The sequence below is a fragment of the Mustela putorius genome, unplaced genomic scaffold (assembly GCF_011764305.1).
Source record: "Mustela putorius furo isolate JIRA1106 unplaced genomic scaffold, ASM1176430v1.1 tig00003907_pilon_pilon_pilon:0A:0A:0A:0A, whole genome shotgun sequence".
Classification (NCBI taxonomy): Eukaryota; Metazoa; Chordata; class Mammalia; order Carnivora; family Mustelidae; genus Mustela; species Mustela putorius.
In genome coordinates, this window is record NW_025422055.1 from 1,517,720 (window position 1) to 1,545,142 (window position 27,423).

The window sequence follows — 27,423 nt, forward strand, 5'->3', positions numbered from 1 at the left end:
AACAGTAAAGAAATAAAACTAATATGAATGATCAGATTCCATTTTCAAGTAGAATTCTCTAATTCAGAAGGGAATCAGAGATACACAGAATTCTAATGGCCATTTTCTCTCAACTTTTTTTTTTTTTTTTCATTTCATTCCTTTCTACAGCCAAAATCAGAAAGAAGGTGAATGGTACTATCATGCCTTAACAATTCAACTTGGAAAGAGAGAAAAGTATTTCTAAAACTCTATCATAGGTCCAGCTCACTGCTTAGTTTAGTGTAGTTTAGTGGACAGATTGGCTTGATCCTTCCTCCCCCGTCACTCAGTGTGGGGCTCAAATTTTATAACCTGAGCTTCGGTTTCCTCTTATGTGAAGTGATCACATTAGTCACACACCCTCACAAGTACTTAAATATTTGACATAGTACTTGGTACATGCTAAGTGTTTAAAATTTCTAGCTATTAGCATTTTACTCTGAATTTATAGAAACTACATCGTCATTATATTCTTGTACCAAAACAGTTGATAGATTTTTGTTCTTGGGTTTCAGAAAACCCAGTGGTTCCATAGTTGGTATTTAGTGTGTACATTTATTTCTTCTTCAGTCACTCTAGATCCATTGGTGACTGTTGGCTTTACTCTTAGTTCATTGCCATATATTGATAAAAAAGAATTTTATATTCGGTTCATTAGTTATGTAAAGATAAGGAATCAGCAACCTACATAGCTGAATGAGGATCTTAGAAATGGTCATTTCAGCAAATGTGCTGACAAAGAAGCCCCTACGTATTACAGCTGTTCTCAAGCAGCAATTTATTTCCATAGTGAAGAAAGACAAAATTTCCCATTAGTCCCCTGAAGCAGAAAAATGTTTAAAATTCCAGGTTTGGGTAAGGAAAGGTGATGGTATTTTCCAATGTATGTTCAAAGTTGGTTTTAGAATTTTTTTCTTTGTTAACAAAAAAGTCATACCTCATAAAGGTAGAATTTGAATCCATCTGCACATTCACCCTGTAAAAAGTTCAGTCTGTGTTTGAGTTACAGGACCAAACATGCAAGTTTCTGTAATCAAAAATGTCATTTTTGCTTAGTTTAGAAGGGAAAATAACATAATGAAAAGGGCAAACATCTTCTTGGTAAATATGAACTTTGGAGGAGGAGGCCCTGAAAATTTTAAGATGCAAAGTCTTTATGATTATAAATGAGAAGGGAGGAAATTTAGTTATTATTGACTTATTTGTTTCAGAACTGCTTTTTGAAAAACTTGTAAGTACCTGGCACTGTGGTAAATGCACAGGGGACATGTTGTATAAAATAGCCCCTGCCTCCAAGAAGCTTCAAGAAGCTTCAAGAAGCAGAGGAGGGAGAACACAGGGTAGAAAATGTTTCATTAATAAGCAGAAATGGGATATTGTGGGAACATCATGGGAGGGAAACCACGAGTTCCAAAAAAAAAGAAACAAACAAACAAATAAACAAACTGAATAGAAACATAAGGAACTAGTCAGAAAAAGCAAAAACAATTTTAATAAAGAAAATGTCTGTCTTTCTAAAATCAAACACATTTAATACTTTTATAATACACTGAAGTTGTATCTTGTTCCTTAAAATATCTTTGCTCCAAATGATTCTGAGGCTCAATCATGATATACAATACATAAAATTAAATATATTAACATGACACAGCCACTTAGTAGTTTATAAAGTACATTATTTATGACTCCACAAGGCACACAGTTTATACAGGTTAATATGGGTTATATGAAGTGTTCTCAGTTTTTAGGTATTTAGCCCTGCTAGCCAGAGTGAACATTCTTTTAACAGCATACTTTGGTGTCCTTTTTTGAAGAATGGACATTGAAAAAGTTAAAAATGTGTTACTTTGTAGGCACTGATGTATGGAAAATACACTTTGTGTTTTTATGTATTGTAAGCTGGAAATGTCTTTTGAGTCACATATAGATTTATGCTTGACAAACACTGAATAGTCTGTGAAGAATGAAAACCTCATGACGAACAATTCCGAGGAATACAATTCAAATATATGCTGCAATACTAATTTTCTTGTTAAATTAATTACTCTGAAATCCTTTGGTTGTCAGGTACCAAAATAGTTTTGAAGTTAGAGAATTGCTTTCCCACTTAATTCTTGTGGGTGGCCCAATTCCCCATGATATTCACAGCTGATAAGTATTTTTTTAATGCATTTTTATCTCAAGTGATAATCAGGAGCAAATTAAATCCGGTCTTACAGCAAAAAAAAAAAAAAAAAGCAAACAACTCAGTGACTTCAGACTATAGGTCTGCAAGACGGGTAGGCTTAACTCCACATCTCAAATGCTGCTCTTGCATGCTATCACCTCTGTAACAGACTGAAATATGTCTATCATTACATCAAGATTGCCCAGTCCAATGACCGTCTAATCTAATCAACACAGGATGGCCTGACCTAATGAGTCTCAGATGCAGTGCTTCTAAAGTCAGTCAATAGTAATAATTTAAAGAAACTTCATTCCAACAAATTGAATATAAAAGTCTTTGTATTATATGCAGAAGTTTACAAAAAGCACTTCAAGGATGTCTGGTCAAAACTATTGCCAGAAGATTCCAAAGCCCATACATTTTGTCCCAGTGTAATTATGACAGCTACAATAAAAGCATTAAAAAGCAAGACAAGCAAATCTTGGTCTTTCTTAAATGATTATAACCTCATTCCCTGGGGGAACAGGTAATGAAAAGATGTTACAGGTTGTGCTTGTTTTTAGACAGATGTCATTTGGGACCATATTCTACAGGAGTTTCAGATTTTTTCATTATCATCAGTGTTGATTTTCTTAAATGCGACTGGGCTTGCTTGTTTCAAAGAAGTCTTAGAAACATCTGTGTGCATGGTAGACATGGCTATTGTCTCATAATCATCATCCCGAGACCGGAAATCACAAAAGTTAAAGAAGAACTGCAAGTCTCTCTGGAAATTTTTGTTCAGAAATCCATAAAATATGGGGTTGACACAAGTGGAAATCATTGCTGTAAGGTGGCACAGCAGGAATAACAGATTGTGGTTGCAGGTAGCAATGATCTGATGATTCCAATCAAACACAGTGTTAAAGATGGTAAGGGGTAGCCAGCAGACTGCAAATGCTACTACGATGGACAACAGCATGATGTTGATTCTTTTGGTTTCACTGGACCTGTATTTATTGTCTCTCATCTTGTCCATCATGTTGTTTCTCCTTTTTAAGCGTATATATATCTACAGAGAGGGGGGAAAGAAAAAAGTTCAAATAGAACCACGAATTTAATGTGGAATTCTGTGGAAAGAAGGTTAAAATGGAAGTGGTAGGGGAAACGTTTTCTTACCTTGAAGTAGCAAATAAATATAAAACAGAGTGGGCCAAAATACTGCAGCATCAAGAGGAGAGTTGTATAAGATAACCTATGGGAGTCCGATGGAAACTTATCAAAGCACACGTATTTGTCCTTGAATGCGTCAAGTGTTACATTCTGGAACGGCTCATCTGTCAATACTTGATAGATGAGGAAAGGTAGAGAGGAAACCACAGCAAGGACCCAAATGACAGCAATACCTACATAAGCATGTCTGTTACTGGGTCTCCACCCTCGCGGGTTGATTATCAGCTGATGGCGCTCCACAGCAATGAGAACCAGAGAGAAAATGGACACGGTGATTGAAACACATTGCACAAAAGGATTCAACTTGCACATTGCCTCACCAAAAACCCAGTGGTCCATTAAGGTGTAGACAAATGTGAAAGGGAGACACATGATGGCAACAAGCAAGTCTGAGAAGGAAAGGTTCACAATCAGGATATTGGTAACATTTCTCATCTCCTTTTGTTTCAAGATGATTATAATTAAGGCCAGATTTCCGGAGACCCCAAGAATAATTACAGCTCCGTAAGCGAGAGCTAATGTAAATATCATGGCCAAGGGCAGATGACAATCATCGCTTTCAAAAGCCAAAAACTGGGAATTCTCTGAAAAATTACAGAAGATTGAATGATTTTCAACCTGGGAAAATAATGTTGAATTCATTTTGATTGGTTTGGTTGTTATAGATTACGCTAGACAAATGGAAAATATGTTTCTTCAAAGCAGATCAAATGTTCAGCTTTTTCTTAATTCTCCATATTGGAATCCATTTCTCAAAATAATTCTGAATTCTTCATTCCCTTGAACTGAACAATCTGTAAAGAAAAATGACCAATGGCATTACTAATTTTATTCAGAGAAGTCAGTATAAATTCTGACTCATAATACTGTTTTAAGTGAAGACATTGAAATAAATAAACAAATGTAATCTGTATAAACATCTTTTTAAAACAGCAGAGACCGTGCAAACATTTTTAGAAAAACAATTCTAATATTTTTAATTGGACTTGCAATTACTACATTTTGATTCAGCAAAATGTAGTAGTCTGTAAATTAGTAAGGTGTATGTAAATCTTACCCCCAAAAGTTTTATAGAAACCAATGTTACAGATTCCTAAACATTATAAAAATATGATTATGGAAAAAAATAATGCACAGATTAACACATAAGCTATGAAATAAAGAAAAAACAATAATAAAGAAAAAACAATAATACAAATTTCCCTTATTCTTCCTACTATAGAAATGAACTAATTCATTAAGTTGTACTAAAAACTCAACCATATAGTGACCTGCTCTTTAAGGCAGACATTATTTAGCACAAGTATATGCAAAAGGAGATCATCAATACAGTGAAATATCAGAAATATCAGAAACCTTTGTTACTCCAAAGGGCTGATATCCAAGATCTATAAAGAACTCCTCAAACTCAACACACACAAAACAGATAATCAGAAGACGTTTAATCCAGAAAAGACCAGGAACGGTATAGACGTCTTCTCATATTTGAATGGGTAGCATGTACCCTGGGGAACTGGGCTTAAAATATCATTCCTAACTATACAAGTAAGAAATAGGACCAGGGAAAGTATAACACAGTGTGTATTAAAAATAAAACAAAACAGGGGCACCTGGGTGGCTCAGTGGGTTAAGCCGCTGCCTTCAGCTCAGGTCATGATCAGGGTCCTGGGATCGAGCCCCGTATCGGGCTCCTTGCTCAGCGGGGAGCCTGCTTCTCTCTCTGCCTCTGCCTGCCTCTCTGCCTGCTTGTGATCTCTGTCTCTCTCTCTCTCTGTCAAATAAATAAATAAAACCTTTAAAAAAAATAAAAATAAAACAAAACAAATTTCACATCATTATGAGGAACAAAAGTTTAATGAAAGAAAATCAACTGCCTGCAAAACTCTGGGATGCTCCATACACAAGAGTTTGCAGCTACTGTATGAAAGACTTTTGGGGAGCTCTTACATTGTATGGGAGATTTAAATGACTGTAACTGAAATTCCTTCTAACTTTAAGGTTCTAGGATTTTAATACATCAGCAGTTTTCAAAGGATTTCTAAGGTTTTATACATGTAAATATCCTCCCTCCCCACTAGACTGTATACTGATACAAGGCAGGGACCTACACGTTTGGGGTAATTTTGATCTTTCACAGCATTTTGTGACACAAAGACTCTTTTCTAACCAACAAGAGAAATTACAGACAGTGGTTTTAGAGATGAAAAGCTCCTTTTAAAAAAATCTGATTTCCTCTAGTTTGCTAAATAAATATATGCGATTCAGGGTTTCTTATGTTAATTAACAGGCTATTGTGCCTGTGTTAAGAAAGGGAATTGCATTTATTTCTTTTTCTATGTGAGAATAAAGAAAATCATGCAGATTTACTTCCAGTTCAAAGGAGATAAGAAATTTAGTGAACATTTGCTTTTTAAGAGGCACATCTAATGAAATTTTCCTTGAGTGTTTTCGCTTTCTAGAATATGAGGTGTTTTTTATTATAAAATCACAACTTGACTTTAGAAAACTGAAGAATAAAAATAAAGTTTTCTGGGCACCTGGGTGGCTCAATGGGTTAAAGCTTCTGCCTTAGGCTTGGGTCATGATCCCAGCGTCCTGGGATGGAGCCCCCCCATAGGGCTCTCTGCTCAGCAGGGAGCCTGCTTCCTCCTCTCTCTCTCTCTCTCTCTCTCTCTCTGCCTGCCTCTCTGCCTACTTGTGATCTCGGTCTGTCAAATAAATAAATAAAATCTTAAAAAAAATACATTTAAAAAAATAAAGGTTTCTAACATTTAGTGATAATGGAAGAATTAAGACTAGGAATGATTTCAAGTGTAAACTTTTTGTTTGTTTTTCCTTTTTTTTTGGTAATTATGTTATGTTAGTTACCATACAGTGTAAATGTTTTTAGAAGTATGGCTCCCCCTTCCTCTGTGCAACAACCAATGCATAATGGCTCCTGAACTCATGCAGCCATCACCCTTTATCTCTCAAGAATGCCAAAGGCATGGGGTACGTGGTTGGCTCAGTCGTTAAGCATCTGCCTTCAGCTCAGGTCATGACCCCAGGGTTCAGGGATTGAATCCCACATAGGCTCCCAGCTCGCAGAGAGTCTGCTTTTCCCTCTTCTACTCCCCCTGTTTGTGATCTCTCTTTCTGTGTCAAATAAATTAATAAAATCTTTAAAAAAATGCTAAAGGCAGAGAGAATAATCTTCTTCTTAGTGTCTGAGAACAAACCCTGAAGAAGTAAGTAATAATCTAACATTTCTTTACAAATTCCTCACTGAAGAATTCAAGAAAATTTTCCCATCATACCTCATATTCCTGTTGCTGCCAAGTTATTCAACATGACTTATTAGTTAATTGTGAGTTTCTCTTCATTATTTAAAGTAAAACTAGCTTGATTGGAAAGTGCATCCTCTTTATCCCACAACTTCTCATGGCTCCCTGTCACTACACACACCAGAGAAATAAGTATCCTGGAAAAAGACATTATGAGTGCATTCCTCAGCCTAACACTTGAAGACCTCTACATTTTGCTTCCCTTTGCCTTTCACTTCCTGCCGCAAGAGCCCCATGGTGAATGCTCTGTTCCAAGTAGGTCAGTGTCTTCACAGTACACCAAGTGCCCCCTAGCCTGTTTTAGCTTCTGTATTCATCTCTGTCTCTGCCATTGCTCTTGCTGGGTACTCTGTCTCATCACCAATTCAAATGCTACCCATCTTTCAAAGCACCATTTAGTGCCCCTGAATCCTTAACTGGCTCCTCCCACTTACGCTATAATCTTTTTAAGGCACGTAGTGTATATACCTCATAGCACCTTCCAAATACTAGATTTAGAACAAAAATCTGTTGACTGACATTGTAGGCTCACGGCTGGAATAGTACATTCTTGTGTGAATTAATCCTAATATCAATAACTGAATTCTGTCATAGTCCTTTTACATGGCTGATGGATACTAATTACAATACTCACTATATTAGGTCAGGTATATAAGGGGAAATGTTCCATTTCCATGTTTGTTTGTTTTTTTTTAAAGATTTTATTTATTTATTTGACAGAGAGAAATCACAAGTAGACGGAGAGGTAGGCAGAGAGAGAGAGAGAAGGAAGCAGGCTCCCTGCTGAGCAGAGAGCCCGATGCAGGACTTGATCCCAGGACCCTGAGAACATGACTGAGCCGAAGGCAGCGGCTTAACCCACTGAGCCACCCAGGCGCCCCTCCATTTCCATGTTTATAAAAAAGGAATTGTTTCTGAAAGAAAATTCATTCATCCAGTAAATATTTATTGAACACTTAGTTTGTGTCAGGCATGGTTTTAGTGGAGACAACAGTGACCTTGTCTTTTGAGTTTCTAGTCTTGTGGGCAAAGAAAGCCAAGAAAAAATAAATTGGTACAGGGGAAAGTATGGCAGATGGTAAGTATTACACAGAAAAGCAACGAAGGGGAACTGGGGTTGTTGGAAGTTACACTTTGTTACTGGGTCATAAGGAAGGCCTCTGCTTGTCTGAAAAGATGGCATATGAACTAAGACTTGAAAGTGGTAAGTGAGGAAGCCATGTATGGGATATGTCAGGGACTGCATCCCATGTGAAAAGAACAAACATAAAATCCTTAAGGCTGGAGTGTTCCTGGTACGCTAAAAAGCAATGAGAAGTGCCATAAATAAGGGAGAGACTAGTAGAAAGTTAATTAGAAAGGGTAAACTGAAGAGGAACAGATTACATTAAGGACTTATTCCACGGGACAGTTTGACTTTTTCTTGGGAAAGATGAGGAATCACTGGAGAGTCTTTGGTAAAGGCGTGAAGTTATATGGCTTGTTTTAAATGTTACTCTATTTGCTGTTTTCAACAGACTTAAGATAGGAAAGAGAAGAAGGAGAGAGATTCATTAAGAGGCTAATACAAAAATCCAGATTAGAGATAACGGAGGCACGGACTAAAGTGTTTACCGTGGAAAGGAAGAAAAATAGAAATTTTAAACCCACTGACTTATTTTGACAAAATCCAACACATAATACATTGTGTGGGCTACAAAGGCAGTTTCTTATGGTCTTAGGTGAATACTGAAATTCAACTCTGACACCTTTGAAATTATATTTTTTTTAATGAAATTATATTTGATGGACATGCTCTGGTAAGGAACAGTAGTCTTTCTACTAAGTAGACGTTAAGTTAGCTATACAGAAAATGTAAACTAATTTTTTTTAAAGTATTTGCAAAGCTTCCTTTTCTAAGTGCATATATGATAGTCATTCTAGTTTGATAAAACAATTCTGCATTGGATAAAATGTGTATTTTCAGCCTACCTTAGTATAACTTCAAGAAAGAATAGTTGTCAGAGAATAATACTGAAAGGAATTTATATACATTATCTTTGAAAAGGAAAATAATTTGATAGTTACCATCCCGATATTTATAATAAGATACACAACTACAGACACTGCAAAAATTAAAGCCTGTTAAATCTCAGTATAGCTGTTATGAGCAATTAGAGACAATAGAGATGCTACATGCATCAATAGTTGGAAACGTGGTCCCCTTTCAAAGGGAAATTTCCTTCTCCTTTCCAACGACAATGCTGGCCTTTCACTGCTTGCCTTTCTTAGTGCTGTCACTACCTGAAAATACAACTTGCTGGTCGTAGTCTACAGCAGATACATTTTTTCATACCTCAGAACTGTCTGTTCACCTTACTTGTTTTGGAAAAGAAATGCCAGGCTTGTTACACACAGCCTCCCAAAGTTACTGCTAATTTGTCTGTGTGATTACGTAATCCTGTTTCTTCCTCCCCTGGTTCAACGACAGCTGCCTTAAAATGATAAGGGAAGACTCAGAATGCGGTAGTCACCCCCCGAAAAGCACTCACGCTTTAGACATAGGTGGGCAGCTGGGCTGGATAGCTTTCTGCTCTCTTCTTCACCAGAGAAGCATTCTAGAGTCTTGGGACTGCCAGATACTGCTTCTACGTTTCTGCGCAGGTAGAGACAGGCAGGCTCTGAACGCCCCCCCCGCCTGCGTGTCACCTAGTGAGTTAGGCTTTTGCACAGGATCCAGGTGGGCATGACAAATCTGAGCACTCTGGGGTGGGGGGGGGAGAAAAAGTGAAAATAAATGTCAAAACACACTCCCTCTCTGCCTTCCCCTAGGTTTTTCTGTGCTCCAGCAGTTGGCAGAGAAAGAAACGGCATGTTCAATCAAAATTCCATGCCCACCTTTTTCATATTGTGTAACTAGGTAAATTGCCCCAAATTTTCCTCATCCTTAACCTTCCCGCCCTCCCCACCCCCCACGCCTTCACGAACACCCGTTTGCCACCCATGTATCAAGGAACATCTCTACCTATGATGATGAGACTGGCAAACAAAGGCATCCAAACCAATAAAAAATTTTTAAAAAGGGGCAGAGTCCAAATACAGTTCTCTGTGACTAACATCAGTTCTTAAAACATTCGCCGCTGCAGTCTACCTGGAGACCAGCGGAGCACTCTTAAACCACCTGTACCTCCCGTCCATACCCGATCTCCTCATCTTGCCAGGTTCCGTCATCGCTGTTCTAAAAGCAGCTGAAGAGTTCAGTGATTGAAAGAATACGGCTCAGGGTGTACTACCAGGGCGCACAGACTGGACGGGTCAGCACCGAGGGAGAGGGGCTCCTTTCCTGGCCAGATGCGCGGAACCCACAAGTGTCCGGGGGGGCGGGGGGACCGTGCCTGCGCTCAGGTCCGAGGCCCCCCAGGCAAGCCCGCGCCTTCGCCAGCTCCCTGCGGAACACGTGCGGCGCGAGGGGGACCAAGGGGGACCGCCGGCCAACCCCCCGCTCCCATTCCCCAGACCATCCCAGCGACCCGATCCTCGACTGGGCAGCCGGCTCCAGAAAAACGCCAAAGATAAGAGAGGTCAGGGGAAGACGGTCTTAGGAGAACCCCAAGTGGGGAGAACTTGTACCCCGGTGCAGAAGCCTTGGGGAAGCAAGGTGTGCGGATGCCGCCAACTCCCGGTTCCTAACGTCGGCCCGCATCCGCGGGCAGCAGTCCCGGCGCGGTCCGATCCTCTGCAACACCTTGCGACCTGCCTGCACCGAGAGCCCAAGGGAAAGGCCGGCCGCGCCCCACCTCAGTTTCCCAGAGTCAATTTCGGGCACTCGTACTTTTTTTTTTTTTTTCCCTCTCTCATCCTTCACGCCATCAATGAGAGATTTCTCCAAAAGTCCCTTAAAACGTGTAAACTTGAAACTTACCCTCCGTTGGATTCGTCTTTTCCGCCCGTTTATGAAAGCGGGAAGAACGGTAACGGAAGGGCGCAGAGAGGGGAGAAAAGATCCGCTGGTATTTCTCCTGCTCAAATCCTAAAGATTGATGAAGATAGGAAGAGACGCCCCCTTAAAGCCGAACTCCACCTCATCCCCGGATCACGTGACGGCGCCCCGCGAGTAGCGCCCGATGCTCCCCCCCGCAGCCACCCCGGCTTGGACGTCCACCTCTGGGGCGCGTTGCCTAGGAATTCTGGAAAGAAGAGCAATTAAACCTATCCGCACGTTGTTCGACACAGACGCACGGAGCAGAGCAAAGTAAGCCCTCGTCCGCGCACCCCTCGACTCCCGGGAAGGCGAGACGGCGTTCGGAGGCTCTTCCGAAGTCGGAGCCGCGGTGTGTCCCTTTGTTTGCGGGTCAGTGCCATCTTGTGGCCGAAGTTGTAACCGGCCGAAAAGCGGGAGCGGCCGCCGAACTCAAGAATGAAAGGCATTGGTATTTGGGAGAAAAGGAAGCGTGGAAGTCACCGCAACAATGCCACTAATAGGTTTCTCCCTTTCTTTTGTGACGTTTGTATATTTCGCACAGCAGTGCCGAGAAGATTTTTCCCCGTTTTAAAAGCGAACAAAGAGACGACCTTTATTTTAAAATAATAATAATAATAATAATAATAATGATAATAAAGTAGCAAATCTCGGAGGAGACAGCCTGACCCTGCAGTCCTTTCTTTCCACTGAGAAAATGCCGTCAGGTTTGTTCCCAGTGCCTAGCTGCATTCTTTAGGGGAGCACGATGAACAGAACATTTCCCTACTGGTCAAAAAGAGTCAATGCCATTGCCTCGGAGCTTAGTCTACTGCTGTACTGAACGTTATGAAGGAAAGAATGGCATGTACACAAGAGGACCTTGACAGTGGCAAACCCATCATGGTGCCGGGGGATTCTGGATAATTACTGATACACTGATCTTAGATGTTTTGCATAGTTGTGTTCCACTTTGAAAAACCAAAGTTGTGTATTTCGCAAACACATGCACACAATAATTGTTTACTGGTGAGGATGAATACAACTTCTTCCAAATCAAGCTGCCAGAAAATAAAAAGTGTTCCTAATAAAGATAAACAACACTGCCTAGGATACGCACAACAACTATGATTGCATTCTGTCTTCAAACTAAGACAAAACAAAATTTCAAGAAAAATGGAATGACCTGAACTTTACACTGTTAAAAGATGTTTTCTTTCTCTGGCTATTAGGCAAAATAAACACTTAAAGTTCAGTATAAGTCATAGCTGGTTTATTTATATAGTGATGTAAACATTTCTGGGTTTTTTCCCCCAGGAAATCTTTCTAAATTATTTGTTATTAGAAATATTTTTATACACTTGAAACGGGAAAGAATTAAAATATCATGCTCATGTAATAAACTACAATAATAGATGTGAGCATACATTTTACAAAATCCTACTACTGGTTAAACAGTAAAATGGCATATATATTTTCTTTTTAAGTTCTTTTCTTTCTTCTTCTTCTTTTTTTTAACCAAGGACAAAAATATAAAGCCTAACTTAGGAACCTCAGTTTTTTAAAGAGCAATAACTCTTTAGATTTCTTGTTGCCTTCTGTCTACTCCATTCCCTCAAGTCACATTCTGAGAAGTTTGCCCCAAGGTTCTGATTATCAAATTGACTGTTCTCAGTCTACTGCAAGAATTACAAATTAAGTTATCTAATCTTCTTTGAGGAATACATTTTTATGTAGCATTTTTACTATGTCAGCAAATATTTTGGAGTTGAATATGTAATCTGGACTCATTAGACACTTTCTTTTCTGTATTTTCCAAGAATGTTAATAAAGGCATGTCTATAGTAATGTTTAAACTACTGTGGCTCATGTAGTTTACCATTTTATTAACTGAATTGTTACAAATTGTCACCCATAAGGCAAATTTATAAAGTTGCATCCTTGAAATATTAAATATCAAATACCAATCTTTGAAAGATCATTGGTCTCAAAGACTTTTCTATGTCAAATTTTGTGGTACAAAAAGAAGTTTCAAAATGTTCAACAACAGCAACAAATTGTATAATTCTCAAGAAATATCATTTATTAAGAACTGTCCCACGGTGTAAAACATAAATAAAATTTTTTAAATTGTAAAATAAAAAAAATTCAGCATATATAATAACCAAATACACCATAAGATCCTCTTATAATGTAATCTTATGGAAGGTTTGATATAAAGTAATCTGAGTTCCTCAGAAGACATGTGTTAAAGAATAATCTGAATTCCTCAAAAGATATACTAAAGAGAATATATGTGTGAAATAAAGATAAGTTCTTTTTCTACTGTTTAATGAACAGCCAGTTGCATACTTTCTTATCTGGGATTCAAGCTAGATAAAACCTCATCTTTGTTAGGGAGAGAGAACTTTTTTCCATTTCATGTATTTCTTTCTGAAATTTCATTGCCATCTGGCCTATAAGCCATGACTAGGAGAATTAAACTAATGACCTGTTCTCATGTGCTCTTGGGCAAGTTTTTTTTCTATCATTTAAACAGAAGACCCTGCTCATTAAATCTCTATAGACCTTAGTTTTATCATCTAAAACATGGTCTGGCCCTTTAAATAGAATGATTCAATGACTGCATAGATAAAAGTGTATCACTATATCTGCTGATGGAATTTATCCATTGTACCTTCTTTTTTGGTCTCCTGATAAATTTCTGCTGCAAGGGTTAAAGATTCTAAAATGCTATTAGGCTCGATACAGGAAAGTTATCATAAATTATGACTCAGAAAAATCTTGATAGACATTTACACTACATATGAAAACTATAAAGTGGATGCCACTGAAGGAAAAAATTCCATTGGGGTAAAACTTAATATGAACCATGAATCAGTTCATATTCTATGCATTAATTAGGTGCCAGTTTTTCCTTCTTTCTGTAATTACCTATTGCATTTATTTGAATCAGTGATGTCACAAAATATAGATTGCAACATTATTTTATGGACCACTGAAGAAGAAAGAAAATGCTTCCAGTAAAGCAATGACACATAACCAATTGTAAATGAATCTCAAAGTTAGAGTACTAAAATATTTTTTAAATTCCTCATCTTCGAACCAATGAAATACAGGAGGTAAAGAGTTTTGACTAAATTGCTTAATATAATCAAATGGTCAATACAATCACTTAATTCAATTGTCTTTTAAGAATTAACTTGCAGAAAGAAGTAACAATTTAGTTAAAATGTTAGTATACACGTAGGTAGGCAAGCAATTCAATTACCTTCTTTGTGTAGAGAAACTAAGTAGTATTTATGGATTTGTTCTTGATTTGAAATGAGAATGCACTTCAAGAAAGTTCTCATTTCATTACATAGACTACAAATTCAGAGCATTTGTTTTAAAACTGTCAGAATAAGACTCTAGAGGACTAGGGTCTTCAAATTATTTAGTAAATATCCAAACATTCTCCTGCAGATCCCACCTTGTCTGACACCCTTTAGACAGTCAACAAAAGTGTAATGCTATTTTACAAAAGTGTCACATCGTGTATTTATTACATGGTATAATGAACAGAGCTTTGTGAATGTTACTACTATTGCTTTTGATGATAATTATTACTATTCCCTTCACATCTCCATACTCAAAGGTGTGGAGTGGAACAGCTGGTGAGAAGGGCAGGTGTGAATGCCCCCTCCAGACCTGCCATCATCTATGACAAATGTCTCTGACAGCTCATCTGGCTCCACTTCCACCTCACACCACCTCCACCCCAAAATCTCATCCTTAGTATTAGATCCTTTCACAACACAACACAACACAACACAACCATACAAGCAGCCAATATCATTAGACCAGACTTGGCTCTGTAATGTAAATCTATGTCACATCCCTGAGATAGTGCAATTTTTCCCAAAGGAAAAACTAAAAAAAGACTCCTATGTCCACATAAACATTACAAACTGGACAAAGGTGGTATGAAATGTTCCTAGGTGTCACTTTGCTTAGGTAAGTTTCCCTTCTTCATTCCTTTGTTTAAAGTCTAGACATTGCTTTTCTTTCCCCCAGATAAACAGAAATCTAGAAAGAGGATAAATATCCAAAGATAGCTGGGGTATAATCGGACTCTTCAGCACCCAGGAAATTGCTTGACTACTACCCTCTAGTAGCATAGCATAAAGATAGAAATCACTGAACTGCACAGATTATTCAAAACTGTAGCTGAGAGACACCTGAGTGGTTCAACCCATTGTCTACCTTTGGCTCAGGCCAGGATCCCAGGGTCCTGGGAAGGACTTCTGCATCAGGTTCCCTGTTTGGTGGGGAGTCTGCTTCTCCCTCTCCTTCTGCTACTCCCCCTACTTGCGTTCTCTCCCTCTGACAAATAAATAAACAAAGTCTTAAAACAAAACAAAACAAAACAACCTTAGGGGAGCCTTAAATATTACCCAGAAATTCTTGGGCTTGAGTGACTTCCTATTTCTTTCCTTTTAGAAGATTCTCCGAATTGTCCCCCTTCTCTCCCAGCCTCCTATTTCATACCCTCAGTTTCAACAGACTCCTCCTTCCTTCTGAGTTAAGTAAAAGCCATAGAGCACTTACTCCCTCACTTCTCCATCCCTCGTTTCAGCAGTGACTGCTCTGTCCCAGCTGTTTCAACCCCCAGGCTTTGAGTCAGTCTAGCCCAGAGTTTTCTCAGCTGACACCCCAAACACCATGTGACAGAGACAAGCCACCACCACTGTGCTCTCCCACTCAATCCATGAACATAAAATTCATGAGTGAGTTGTTGTTTTATTCCATTAAATTTGGGAGGTTTGTTACAAAATAATATAAAACCAGTTTATTTAACAATTCAGTTTTCTTGGTGAAACACTAAAATGAAAATAAAAATAAAATTCCTCTTTCTTCATTGTATCTTCCTCACCCATGTCATAGTTTCTGTAGCTGCCTTCTCTTTCCTGGTAACTTCTCCAAAAACAAACATTTACTATCCCCGTCTTTGCTCCTCAAATATGGCCCACCTGAAACCACCCCTGCTATGACACCAATGATCAAAGCCAGTGGAAACGATTCAGACATTATTATATTTATTCTTTATGTTGTGTTTGACTCTCTTGACCATCCTCTGCTCTTGGAATTTTCTTTTCCTTTGACTTCATAAACTCCACACTTCAGGCTTTCCTTGTTCCTTATTAGATGTTCCTTAGTTTTCTCTCCTAGGTTCTGCTGTCTCCCTCTATTTCTTAGGTGTTTCCCTCCTTAGGATCCTGCTATATAAACAGGCCTGAAATAGCACCGGTGTATTTGCCTAAAATGGCCCCCATATTGTTTTCTTCTTTGCACAGCAGGCTTGGATTAATAGCCCAAAGCCAGACAGCACCAAACTCAAATTCCCACACATCTAATTGCTTTAAATGTAAGCTAAACAAATACGCTTTAACCAGTTAGAGCACATCTACTTTTCATACCCTGAGAAACTGCACCCATCATCTGTTAACCAGAGATAAGACAAATCCTGTTGCCATAAAAGACAGCAAATTGTTGCCGAGCTTTGGCGCTCTCTGAACCAAGTCTCCCCACTTTGTTACTTAGTGATATCACCTAGGCAAGTGAACTCACTCTCTATTTTCCCCTTCTCCCCCAGAACCCCCTGTCCTATCTCCCTTCTGGATGGTAGCCCCAAGCTGTTGTCTTTGGAAGATCTCTTGTCTGGAGAAACTTCCCCTGTCATGCAACCCTGTCCAAGACTACCCCCAAAAAGCTTGTGTGTTACTGCCTATCTTTTCCCTGATTGACCTGAAATCCCCAAATTTATGACAGACCTCATTCTTAATCTTCTCTCTCTCTTTTTTTTTAACCTTAATGCATAATCATACCCTCTGTCACCAATTACCTGTCTGTAGGCTCACAATTCTACACATCTCCATCTAAAGGACAGATACCTTTCAGGTTTCCTTGGCAAATGTGCTTTCCAGTGGACAGGAATCTCAGTCTTGTCATCATCTCCATCCTTCAAACCAGAATCTAAGAACTGTGCCACGTTTCTCTCTCACACTCTCAAATTCAACTGCTCACACATTCCCATTGATTTTTCTCTTAAACATCTCTCCAATGTGTTCCTTCACACCAACAAGCTCTACTTATTTCTTTGCAAAAGGGTCTTTCTGCCTCAGTGGTTTTCACAATGGTCCAGTTACATCCCTCCTCAGTTTAAACAGTCTAATTGCTCTCCAGACCCTTCAAGTGCAATGTCCTTTTAACCAATATTTTCAGTATCACCCTCCACCACTTCCCACACACTCAGTCACATCACACTATTTGCACTTCTCTGACTGTTAACTTCCTCTCTCACCTTCACGCTATTTCTCCACCTTTTACTTGTCCATCCCTGCCATCTGGGGATTTAACTCTCACCAGTTCCTCAAACTTCAATTCAAAAGCTTCTCGACTACAAAGCCCTATTTTATTTCTCTCCATATCCCCAAATACCCCATAGGCTGAATGTGCCTTATTCATATGCCTGCAGTACTCTAAGTTTATTTCTAACGTAGAATTTAGTACATCAGATGTAATGAATTGTTTATTTGCACAGACCCACGCTGTGATCTCTGGAAGGCAGTGACTACTCTTTTCACCTCTCTAAACTTACAGCCTAAAATTCTGTCTGGTAAATCACAAGATAGTAAAAAAGTTCATGGAAGAACAAAGAATAATGTAGGATAACATAAATTATGAACATCACAAATCAAGCCCATTTGTTCATCTGAAACATTTAAAACTACCTTGGGCATTTTATTTATGATGAATTACTGCTCTTTTATACACACACATTATATATTATATAGTATATATATAATGTAAATGTAAATTCTACATATATTTTATACATATATATGCTTACTATATACTTCTCTTGACGATTCTTCTCATTTTAAAAATTTCCTTTATGTGTTAATTCTGCTTTTCTTATTAAGTATAAACTTGAAAGATGAATTCTACTGGCTTTAAAAATGCAGGAGTACCTGGGTGGCTCAGTTGGTTAAGTGACTGCCTTCACCTCAGGTCATGGGTTCTGGGATCAAGCCCTGCATCTGGCTCTCTGCTCAGGGGGAAATCTGCTTCTCCCTCTCCCTCTCCCTCTGTGATCTCTCTCGCTTTCATTCTCTCTCAAATAAATAAATAAAAATCTTTAAAAAATGCACATATTGTCCAGCAGAAAAGTGTCTTATGAGTTTTTCTACCTGCTGAATAATATGCTTTTAAAAGCGGAATTACCCATTAACAGGATAAGAGTAAGAATATGGTAACAGATACCTTGTGGAAGAGCATATCATTTAACAACATCAACTTTTTATTCTGGGCTTATAATTTGAACTGTTCTCTAAACATTCTTTTTAAAGACTATTCAAAACAAACCAACATACCCAAAACAAATAAACTAGTTCTCTTTCATTTCCACTTAAATATAGTGAGGCTATATTTAGACTTATAAGTAGATTAAAAATACTAACAATGAAAACTTAGCTAAGAAATGAAAATTTATTTCTTAAAAAGCATATTGGGGGATACTTTTCAACATCATCATTTTTTGTTTGGATTTACAACAGGGAAGAATATGTGGTCTATATATGGATTTATTTGATAGAAATATTTGATAGAAATATTATGCCTCTGAAGGAATCTATGTTCTCTTCTTTTATATGTTTTGTGCTGAATTTTTAATAATATAATAAGATAAAGAATCATTTGTTGGTATGTAAGACATACAGGGAAGAGAATGTGCCAGTAATAATGGAAAGCTATCAACAGTATTCCTTTTTTTTTTTTTGAATATGGATAGCAACCATTTCTATGATCATCAAATTTTTCTAAAGATCCAAAAAGTTTCTCTTTCTACACATATATCTATAATGCATGCTTGTTAATGGAATAAAGTCATATGTAGTCAGAGCTTAAAGGACTTTATATATCTACTAGTTAGAACATTTTATTTTACAAAGGAAGTGAAAATTACAAAGGTCAAAGTGTTTTGTCTAAATTAATTTGTCCATTAAATTGGAGTAAAACCTGGATGAAATCCAGGTGTTCTGACAGGTGTCCATTACACAAATACATCTGTGGTATGTGATTGTGTGTATATATATACATATACACACACACGCATATATATGTGTGTATGTATTTTTTAACATGGAAAATTTATTTTTAAAAAAAGAACTGTACATTCTGTCTGAAGATCAGTCACTGCTTTATATTTAATGATTTAATTGTTAGGGAATCAAAAGGAAAGATATAGTATTGCTTAAGTAGCAAAATGCTTATCAAAATGCTTATCATTATGTTTATCCTGCCCTCTTAGGACCTCAAAATTATCATTGAATTTTCTGGGAAAATGTCTCTATGCACCCAAAACATTAGGTTAACTTTTTTTTCAATTGCCTTTGTTCCTTAAAAAACTGCACGTATTTCATAATTATGTTAGTTCCTTGTTTTGAGTCCTAAATATTGATCATATGACAAACTGTTACAATTCCAAAGAAATCAAAGCAGTGATGCACATCATAAAAATATTTTCATAACATGTGGAAATGGCCCTTTGCATGTCTTTTAAGAATTAAGGATTAAACTTACCATGATAGAAACAGTGGAAAGGAAATGTTTACTCTTAATGAATAACTAAAGTTTTCACAGAAAAAAAAATGCATCAAATAAAATAATACTATTTTTCAACTTTTTGTAATCACCACTATTCTGATAACTAATATACAAAGATCACATGTTGTCTGAGATTATGTCAGTGCACTTTAGTAACTGTTTTTTGCAAATGGTAGCTGTTATTAAAATGCAGCAATAATTTTGACAAAAACCATAGACAGGTTCCTCAGAGAAATGTTACCCCAGGCATCGTTTGGAGAGTGTTTTATTATTCAATAATTTGTTGTAAGAGCCCCAAGAGGTTTTAACTTTCACCTTTATAGAAATGCTTTCTTTCATAACTGATGAAGAACAATGAAAACTGGATAATAGCCAGTTTAATTTTGTAGCACACATAAAATCCAGCTTAATTTCCCAAATGTGCATTTTATAAGTAGTGAGTAGGAAAAAATACATAGAGCAGAGGTGGACATTACTATTTGTGTTCCCAGAGGTAGTACTCTACCTGCTTGAATTTACTCCATAAAATACGAAAATTACTTATTATCTTCTACAAAGAGTGATGATGATTAGTCTTGAATCCCTCCTGGGAAATTTGAAGATAAAAGCACACAGATCTTCATATCTTCTGATGTAGCATATTGTTGGAATTTTCAAGTTGACCAAATCTTCAAAAGAAGGATTTTTTTAAATAATTTGTTTACTCTACATATATTGAATGTGTATTTAAAGAAAGCTTTTTGAGGCTTCCATGTTTGTATGTGCAGTGGAAGAAAAAGGTGGGTTAATTGGAATCTTTATCTCAATGACATGTTGGCCTTTTATTTTTAATACTCAATAATAGCAACAGCTACTTAAATTTAAGGGTTGAGATTATTAAAAGAAATAACAAATTTGTGGAAAAGAAAAAAAATCCATCTTGTATTTTTAACATACAAAAGCTTGTAGCATAGGTTAGTATTTTGGAAGATAGTCACAAAGGGATTTATTTGGAAGTTGTTTTAACAACAAAGCATATTTGAAGTAAGTATGTATTATAACCATGCAAGGGATGGAAGAATAGAAATTTTTGTGACAATGTGTATTTGATTGACCGTATTGATGTTGGAGTTAAGAAAGTCTAAGAACCAAACTTTGTTTTCTTACCAGTCATCCCTTCTTCACATATAATCCCTTAGCTCACCAACTACAGAATCCAGTGGGCCTGTTCAGACTGCCTATTTTGTCCAGCTTTTGGGGGATAATGTACTAGTATTCCAGAAACAAGACAGAAAATAATGAAATAGGTACTGGATTTACTTGAGGTATTTAAGAGCTCTTGCCAATACAATGACGTCTATATAGATTCCTCGAGTACTGAATATTAAAATACAGGAGAGAAGAGGCACAAGAATTTTTGTCCACTTCTGGGGAAACAGGTAGGGTTTGCTGCCCCCAGAAACTAGATTTACAAGTTGCATTGCTACCAAGGGATACAGTCCTCCCCAGTTTAGAGTACCAGTCCTATGGGATTTCACTCATCACCAAATCCTTGATCCTATGATTGTCACATGGTCATTTTTCAGTTTTGTTATATACAAGAAATACAATCTTTCATCTGCAAGGCCATGTTCAAGAACATATGGACCTCTTTCCAATGTCTCCAGTGTCTCTCCGCATTCCCTGCCTCCTACAAACACACACACACACACACACACACAGATACACTGAGAATACAAAGAAGCCTAAAATACCTGCCAACGAATGACTAACAAAAATAAGGCAAACCTGCAATAAAGATTTGGAAACAATGGGGATGGAAATCACGTTGAGGAGAAACAGAGGACCAAATTTTGTAGTGTGTTTTGGTTGCTGTTTTAAAAACAACAACAAACAACAACAACAAAAACCTATGACCACTCTTTTTACCTCTCCCCCACCCCAATCCAGCTCTGTCCATCTTCTTTATGTTACCCAACAGTCCTGAGAAACGTGGATTCCGTTTCAGCCTTACTCCCCAGTTCCACGCCGCTTGCCCACGCCCACAACTACCTCTCCTTAGGAATGGGAATAAACCCTTTTTCCTATTCTGACCCCGTTGTGTCTCCTGCCCCTTCAGATCAGCCTCCCTGCCTAGACTTCTCCCCTCTTCATTCCAAAAAGGTGCAAAAAGAGCAGCATTCTGTTTTGGTTTTGGTTTTTATTTTTTTCGAACAAAGAGAAAACCTGGGCCTTGAAGCTTTTTCTCATGGAGCCGAAGCTCTTAGAGGTACCCCAGCGCTCATTTCCACATCAGCTCAAGACTCCTCCGAGTTCACTTCACCAGGCTGGGGACAGAACCGGCAAAAATCTTCCTGCTCGGCAAGTTAACTTGGCCTCGGCCGAGAACCAGAGGCCAGAGTGACGGGGTGTCATCTCGAGGGCCTGCAGCTTCTCCCTGGGGCCCCAGACAGCAAGATAGGGGCTGGGATGCCCCGAACCCGGGCTTGGGGAGAGGCTGTCGCGGAGCAGGCGCCCTAGAGCAGGGTCTCCGGGGTCCCCGGGAACAGTCACGTGTTCCCGAGGCGCCTCTAAAACCCCCGCTGCTCCCCGCTCCTTCCTCCCTACCCCCACCACATCCCCACCGCCACCTCCAGGCGCTCCCCCTGCAGTCGCCGCCGCCCGGGCGCAGAAGCGACCGCGTTCCCGGGAGCGGAGGCACCAGCACCGGCCCCGGCGCCCCGAGGTACCGGGTTCAGCCTCTCCCCACCGCTCCCTTCGGCGCGGGGGTGGGCCTGCAGGGAGGGGCCGAGGCCGTTCCTGGCTCGGGCAGGAGTCGGTGCGGGGCCGGGGAGTCGCACCCGTCCCGGGTCCCGGGTGTAGTCTGGGCTCCCCGGAGGGCTAGTGGGGAAGCCAAAGGCAAAGCGAATGGAAAAGTGGGGGTTTGGGATGGAGGAACAGGCAATTGTAGGCGTCAAGGGAAAGGGGGAAGGGACCAAGCGGAATTCTTTGGTTCGGGGCAACTACTCACCCGGGGTGGGGCAGGCGCTGGCCGAATCCAGGAGGAGTGTCTGGAATCCTCTCTGGGGCTGGATCGGGAGCTAGCGGGAGGGGGTTCTGCAGGGACCTAGCGCTTCCCTTGGGGGCAAGCCGCGAGTGCAGCCCGGCGGAATCCGAGGCAGGGGGACCGCAGCCCACAGGGTGTTCAGCTGGTGCACAGCCGTAGCCGAGCTCCGGCGCGGTCCTGGGGCGCAGTCGACCGGGCGCCCCTCGGTCAGTCCACCTGCCGCGCAGTCCCGCAGCTGGCCGCAGACCTGGAGGCAGCTGCGCGCCTGGATTTGCGTTCCTGTTTGCAAGGTGGCCTCATAGGACAAATGCGAGCAATACCATACATGTACACACCTTGAATTCCAGAAACAAGGAATTTTTTATCCCCAAGTTCACAGACCTTCAGTTTATCTTTTAAAGGAACTTAACCATCGTGTTGGATCAAAGTCGAAAGACTTTGCCAGAGACCTTGGAATAGCCTGAGGCTCTCAGCAGAATTTTGAGCCGGAATGCAATTTTACATTTCAGATTTCTCAAGGGAAAAGAAACTCTGCTGTTAGAATTAGGAAAGCGTGGTGCGAGCCTGCGTGTTTGTCAGCTGAGCAAAGCTGTATTTATCTTTCCAACTCAAATTTTGCCAGATTCTAGCTTTTAAAATAAAATCATGGGAATATCTGAGAATATGGAATCTCGCCATTGTTCCAGGATCATAGCAAAATAGGCAATAGCTGATATTTTATCATTGCTAGAAGGGGGGAAAAAACATATATTTTATTCTTTTGTGTGTGACTGTCATCCTTTGTGAAAAGATGTGCCTTATCAGAAGACAGGGAATTATCCTATCAAAGGAACCTTATTTAAATCTAGTAGCTGTCTTTCAGTATCCTTTGAGTTCCCCGCAGTTCCTCCTATTCTCTTTAAGAACTATCTACTTAACATACCTAAAGTCTATTCGGAAGATTTCATTCATCTTGGTGTCAGCTATAGATCAATTTTTATATGAAAATTATGATATCAGAAAAGTGCACAAGTCTACAAAGACATTGCTTTCTAAAAGTCACCACATTTTGACAAAGAACTTTTCACTTTTTACTCTGAGAATTAAGTTTGATGTTGCAGCCTGGGAATTCTGATGGTGGGAGCTAAAACTAGATACAAAAGAAAATGTCTAAGCAAACACAACAAAGGTTTCACACAGTCAATATTGAATTACTTCGAAAATAATATTTCATTTCTAAAACTTTCTGGTTACATTTCATAATTTTTCTAGCACTCTGAGATTTTAAAAGCACACATATTGCATTACTCTTATTATGTATAAAGTATCTATGTTTTTATAAATTGTACAGTGTTCATTATAACACTTGCTGAAAAGTAGATAATTATTAAACAGATCTACATTTCCACTATAGGTTTGCTTATAGTTCTTTTCAGAGAAGTGAAGGAGTAAATTTAAGAAAAGAAATCCTTTGTGTGTGTGTGTGGTTTTTTTTTTTCTTTCATTTTCTCTACCATTGATTTTCAATTTAAAAAAAAAGACAAATCTTATTAGACAAATAATTTCTACTGTTTGAATTATCCCCTGGCTATTGTCAGGGAGGAAGAAATTTTTCTTTGTCCAAAGTTCTTCTAGTTGGACTAAGAACTAAATTTCCATGAGACAGATTAACAGAAGAAAATCAAATTTAGTTTCCTGCCTACAGGGAATCTGCACAGACATGGAAATTCCAAAGACAGGCAAAATGAGGTATATATGTCATCCTGAACTAAGGAGAGGGGAAAGGGAGAAAAGCCATTGGCAGGAAGGTGAGAGGAGATGTTTGGAAAATGAAGGTTGCCCTGTTGTGCACATATGTTTCTTAGGCAAAAAGGAATCTCTATAAATAGCTCTTTTCCGGGTGCAGGTCCTCTATCCAAATTTTTTTAGGCAGTTGGTGGGGAGGTCAGAGTTTCTACCTGAGTCTTTTGGGTCTTGATTATTTTCAGCTCAAAATAATCTACTTGCCATTGTGTGGCCCATGTTGGGTATCCTGCCTTTGGCCTCCATACTATAAGATGGCAAGTTAAAGAAACAGCTTAGCATTCCCTTCCTTCCCCCTGGCCCCATTTGCAGTATCTCCAGTTGTAAGAAGTCACTGGAGCAAAGATTCACAAAATGCTCATTTAGGGTAGAGCATGTTATTAGGTGTGTGTGTGTGGTTGTGTGGAGGTGGGATGGATGGCCTGGGGCTCCAGGGAAAGCAGCACAAGGTTGACTGCAATCACACCAAAATAAAATGAATAAAAGAATGCTAGATGAGTGAATGAGCATGAGGAGAGGGAAAAACATAAGAAAAAACTTTTTATGGGGTATGATATTAGTATTATTTCTACATTTAACTTCAAGATCTAAATTTTCCTTAGATGATATGAATTTATTCAATCTTTCTAAAGCTGAAAGTTATTTTCAATTTTTAAATTAAAAAATAAACAGGTAAATTTTCTTTTTAAAAACACTAACAGGTCAGTGGCTATCCTAACTGTGATAATCTGGCACATCTCAAAGGACTAAGAATTGATCAGGGAATGACTTTGCCATTGAGTATTGTGCACACATAGTCAATAGTACAGCTTGATAAACACTTAGTAAGCGCCTGTACTATAGACTAACTCCTGGATAGTGTTTCTACATTTGAAAAGCTACACTTGAGAAGCTTCATTGGAATACACATAAATTAGATAATATTTAGGGTACTAGACATTTGTTTGAATTTTTTATTTTTCCATAAATATTTATTTAGCACCTACAATGGTGGAGTTACTGGGTCATGTATTGTGGTAGATACCACAATGAGTAAAAGGCAGTTTTCTGCTTTTCCATTGCTTATTAATAGATAATGTAGGCTGCTATGTTTTTTAATTGCATTGCAAAGCAAATTGTCACATATAGCACCTGAGAGCTGTAAACAGATCAATGTGGGCATTCCAAAGAGGAGACCCACAGCCAATTGAGTAGATCAAGGAATACTTCAGGACAGGTGGCTTTTAAGTTTGACCTTGCTTGAAGTTGGAAACAAATGAATGTTTAAGGTAAGAGTATACGACCACACCATAGTAATGAGCTATTGTAAATTGGATATCTTGAAGTTTTTATATGCATTTGCATTTTCCTTCCCTTTCATTATATCTACGTAAATCTAAAAAACATGATCTGCTATTTAAACACAAGGTAACACACCATAGAAATGACGATAGACTTAGATTTACTGTAATTGTTATTGGCTGATATTTGCCCTGCACTTGGAACCAATTAAAGACCTCAGGAAACTTTGTTTAGGAGATTAATAAAGTATGGGAACAGATTTTAAAATTTTATTTCCCTCTCAGTGGATTAATGTATAGTAGTCATGTAATTTTTTAAAAGTTGATAACTAATGTCTTTTTATTCCAAGCAGAGCTATAATATGGATTTAGAACTCCAGGAGTTTTATAACAAGACCCCTGCCACCGAGAACAATACTGCTGCCACTCGGAATTCTGATTTCCCCGTCTGGGATGACTATAAAAGCAGTGTGGATGACTTGCAGTATTTTCTGATTGGACTTTATACGTTTGTAAGTCTTCTTGGTTTTATGGGCAATCTTCTTATTTTAATGGCTCTCATGAGAAAGCGTAATCAGAAGACGACGGTCAACTTCCTCATAGGAAACTTGGCCTTCTCTGATATTTTGGTTGTGCTGTTTTGCTCCCCTTTCACACTAACCTCTGTCCTGCTGGATCAGTGGATGTTTGGCAAAGTCATGTGTCATATTATGCCTTTTCTACAATGCGTGTCCGTTCTGGTCTCAACTTTAATTCTGATATCAATTGCCATTGTCAGGTATCACATGATAAAACACCCTATATCTAATAATTTAACAGCAAATCATGGCTACTTCCTGATTGCTACCGTCTGGACACTAGGTTTTGCAATTTGTTCTCCCCTTCCAGTGTTCCACAGTCTGGTGGAACTTCAGGAAACGTTTGGTTCAGCATTGCTGAGCAGCAGATATTTATGTGTTGAGTCGTGGCCATCTGATTCATACAGAATTGCTTTTACTATCTCTTTATTGCTAGTGCAGTATATTCTTCCCTTGGTATGTCTCACTGTAAGCCACACCAGTGTCTGCAGGAGTATAAGCTGTGGGTTGTCCAACAAAGAAAACAAACTAGAAGAAAATGAGATGATCAACCTAACTCTTCATCCATTCAAAAAGAGTGGGCCTCAGGTGAAAATTGCCAGCAGCCATAAATGGAGCTATTCATTCATCAGAAAACACAGAAGAAGATACAGCAAGAAGACAGCCTGTGTGTTACCTGCTCCAGCAAGACCTCCTCAAGAGAACCACTCAAGAATGCTTCCAGAAAACTTTGGTTCTGTAAAAAGTCAGCCCTCTTCATCCAGTAAATTCATACCAAGGGTCCCCACCTGCTTTGAGATGAAACCTGAAGAAAACTCAGATGTTCATGAAATGAGAGTAAACCGTTCTATCATGAGAATCAAAAAGAGATCTCGAAGTGTTTTCTATAGACTGACCATACTGATACTAGTGTTTGCCGTTAGCTGGATGCCACTACACCTTTTCCATGTGGTAACTGATTTTAATGATAACCTTATTTCAAACAGGCATTTCAAGTTGGTGTATTGCATTTGTCATTTGTTAGGCATGATGTCCTGTTGCCTTAATCCTATTCTGTATGGCTTTCTTAATAATGGGATCAAAGCTGATTTGATTTCCCTGATACAGTGTCTTCATTTGTCATAATTCTGAATGTTTACCAAGGAAAGAATAAATGTTGAGACCGTCTAAAACATATTCACAATAACTCTGTATGTAAATTAAATAAATTTTAGTAACATGAAGTTGAATTTATGTAACAGAGTTCTGGAGTTGAATGTCAGTTCATAATATGTGGAAAATAACTTTAATGTGTTATATATAATATGATGAATTCATTTAGTTGTATAAAGTTGGTGTCAATGCGATCTATAATTTCACTGTAAGAAGTAATTGTATTAACGTTCATTTCATCTTGTCTTGTAAACAAATGAATTGTAACTTTTGTTTAAAATAAAAGTTGTATCTAACCAA

The 27,423-nt window shown here is 38.6% G+C and overlaps 2 protein-coding genes across 7 annotated transcripts; one reads left to right on the forward strand and one right to left on the reverse strand.

Moving 5' to 3' along the window:
• Window positions 1–1,487: 1,487 nt before the first annotated feature.
• NPY1R (neuropeptide Y receptor Y1) lies at window positions 1,488–22,735 on the reverse strand. 6 transcript variants are annotated; one of them, XM_004775526.3, is made up of 4 exons: window positions 22,296–22,735; window positions 9,255–9,466; window positions 3,347–4,194; window positions 1,488–3,239 (listed from the first exon to the last, which is right to left on the reverse strand). In XM_004775526.3, the coding sequence occupies exons 3-4, from the start codon at window positions 4,040–4,042 to the stop codon at window positions 2,787–2,789; spliced, it is 1,149 nt and encodes a 382-aa protein (XP_004775583.1). In that variant the 5' UTR covers window positions 4,043–4,194; window positions 9,255–9,466; window positions 22,296–22,735; the 3' UTR covers window positions 1,488–2,786. The 6 variants fall into 6 exon arrangements, 5 of the variants coding, with proteins under 5 accessions (XP_004775583.1, XP_004775582.1, XP_044924367.1 ...); XM_004775525.3 differs by lacking the exon at window positions 22,296–22,735 and adding an exon at window positions 10,625–11,246; XM_045068432.1 differs by lacking the exon at window positions 22,296–22,735 and adding an exon at window positions 9,903–10,614.
• Window positions 21,349–27,423, forward strand: NPY5R (neuropeptide Y receptor Y5). Its single transcript, XM_004775520.3, has 2 exons — window positions 21,349–22,010; window positions 25,747–27,423. Exon 2 carries the CDS (start codon window positions 25,756–25,758, stop codon window positions 27,094–27,096), a length of 1,341 nt encoding a protein of 446 aa, XP_004775577.1. The 5' UTR covers window positions 21,349–22,010; window positions 25,747–25,755; the 3' UTR covers window positions 27,097–27,423.

Bases quoted from the DNA above. Each gene is read 5' to 3' on its own strand.
- NPY5R (XM_004775520.3), top strand. From the start codon at position 25,756: ATGGATTTAGAACTCCAGGAGTTTTATAACAAGACCCCTGCCACCGAG.
- NPY1R (XM_004775526.3), bottom strand. From the start codon at position 4,042: ATGAATTCAACATTATTTTCCCAGGTTGAAAATCATTCAATCTTCTGT. The intron at 3,240-3,346 runs GTAAGAAAACGT...CCCTCTCTGTAG, and splicing joins TATTTATTTGCTACTTCAAG to ATATATATACGCTTAAAAAG.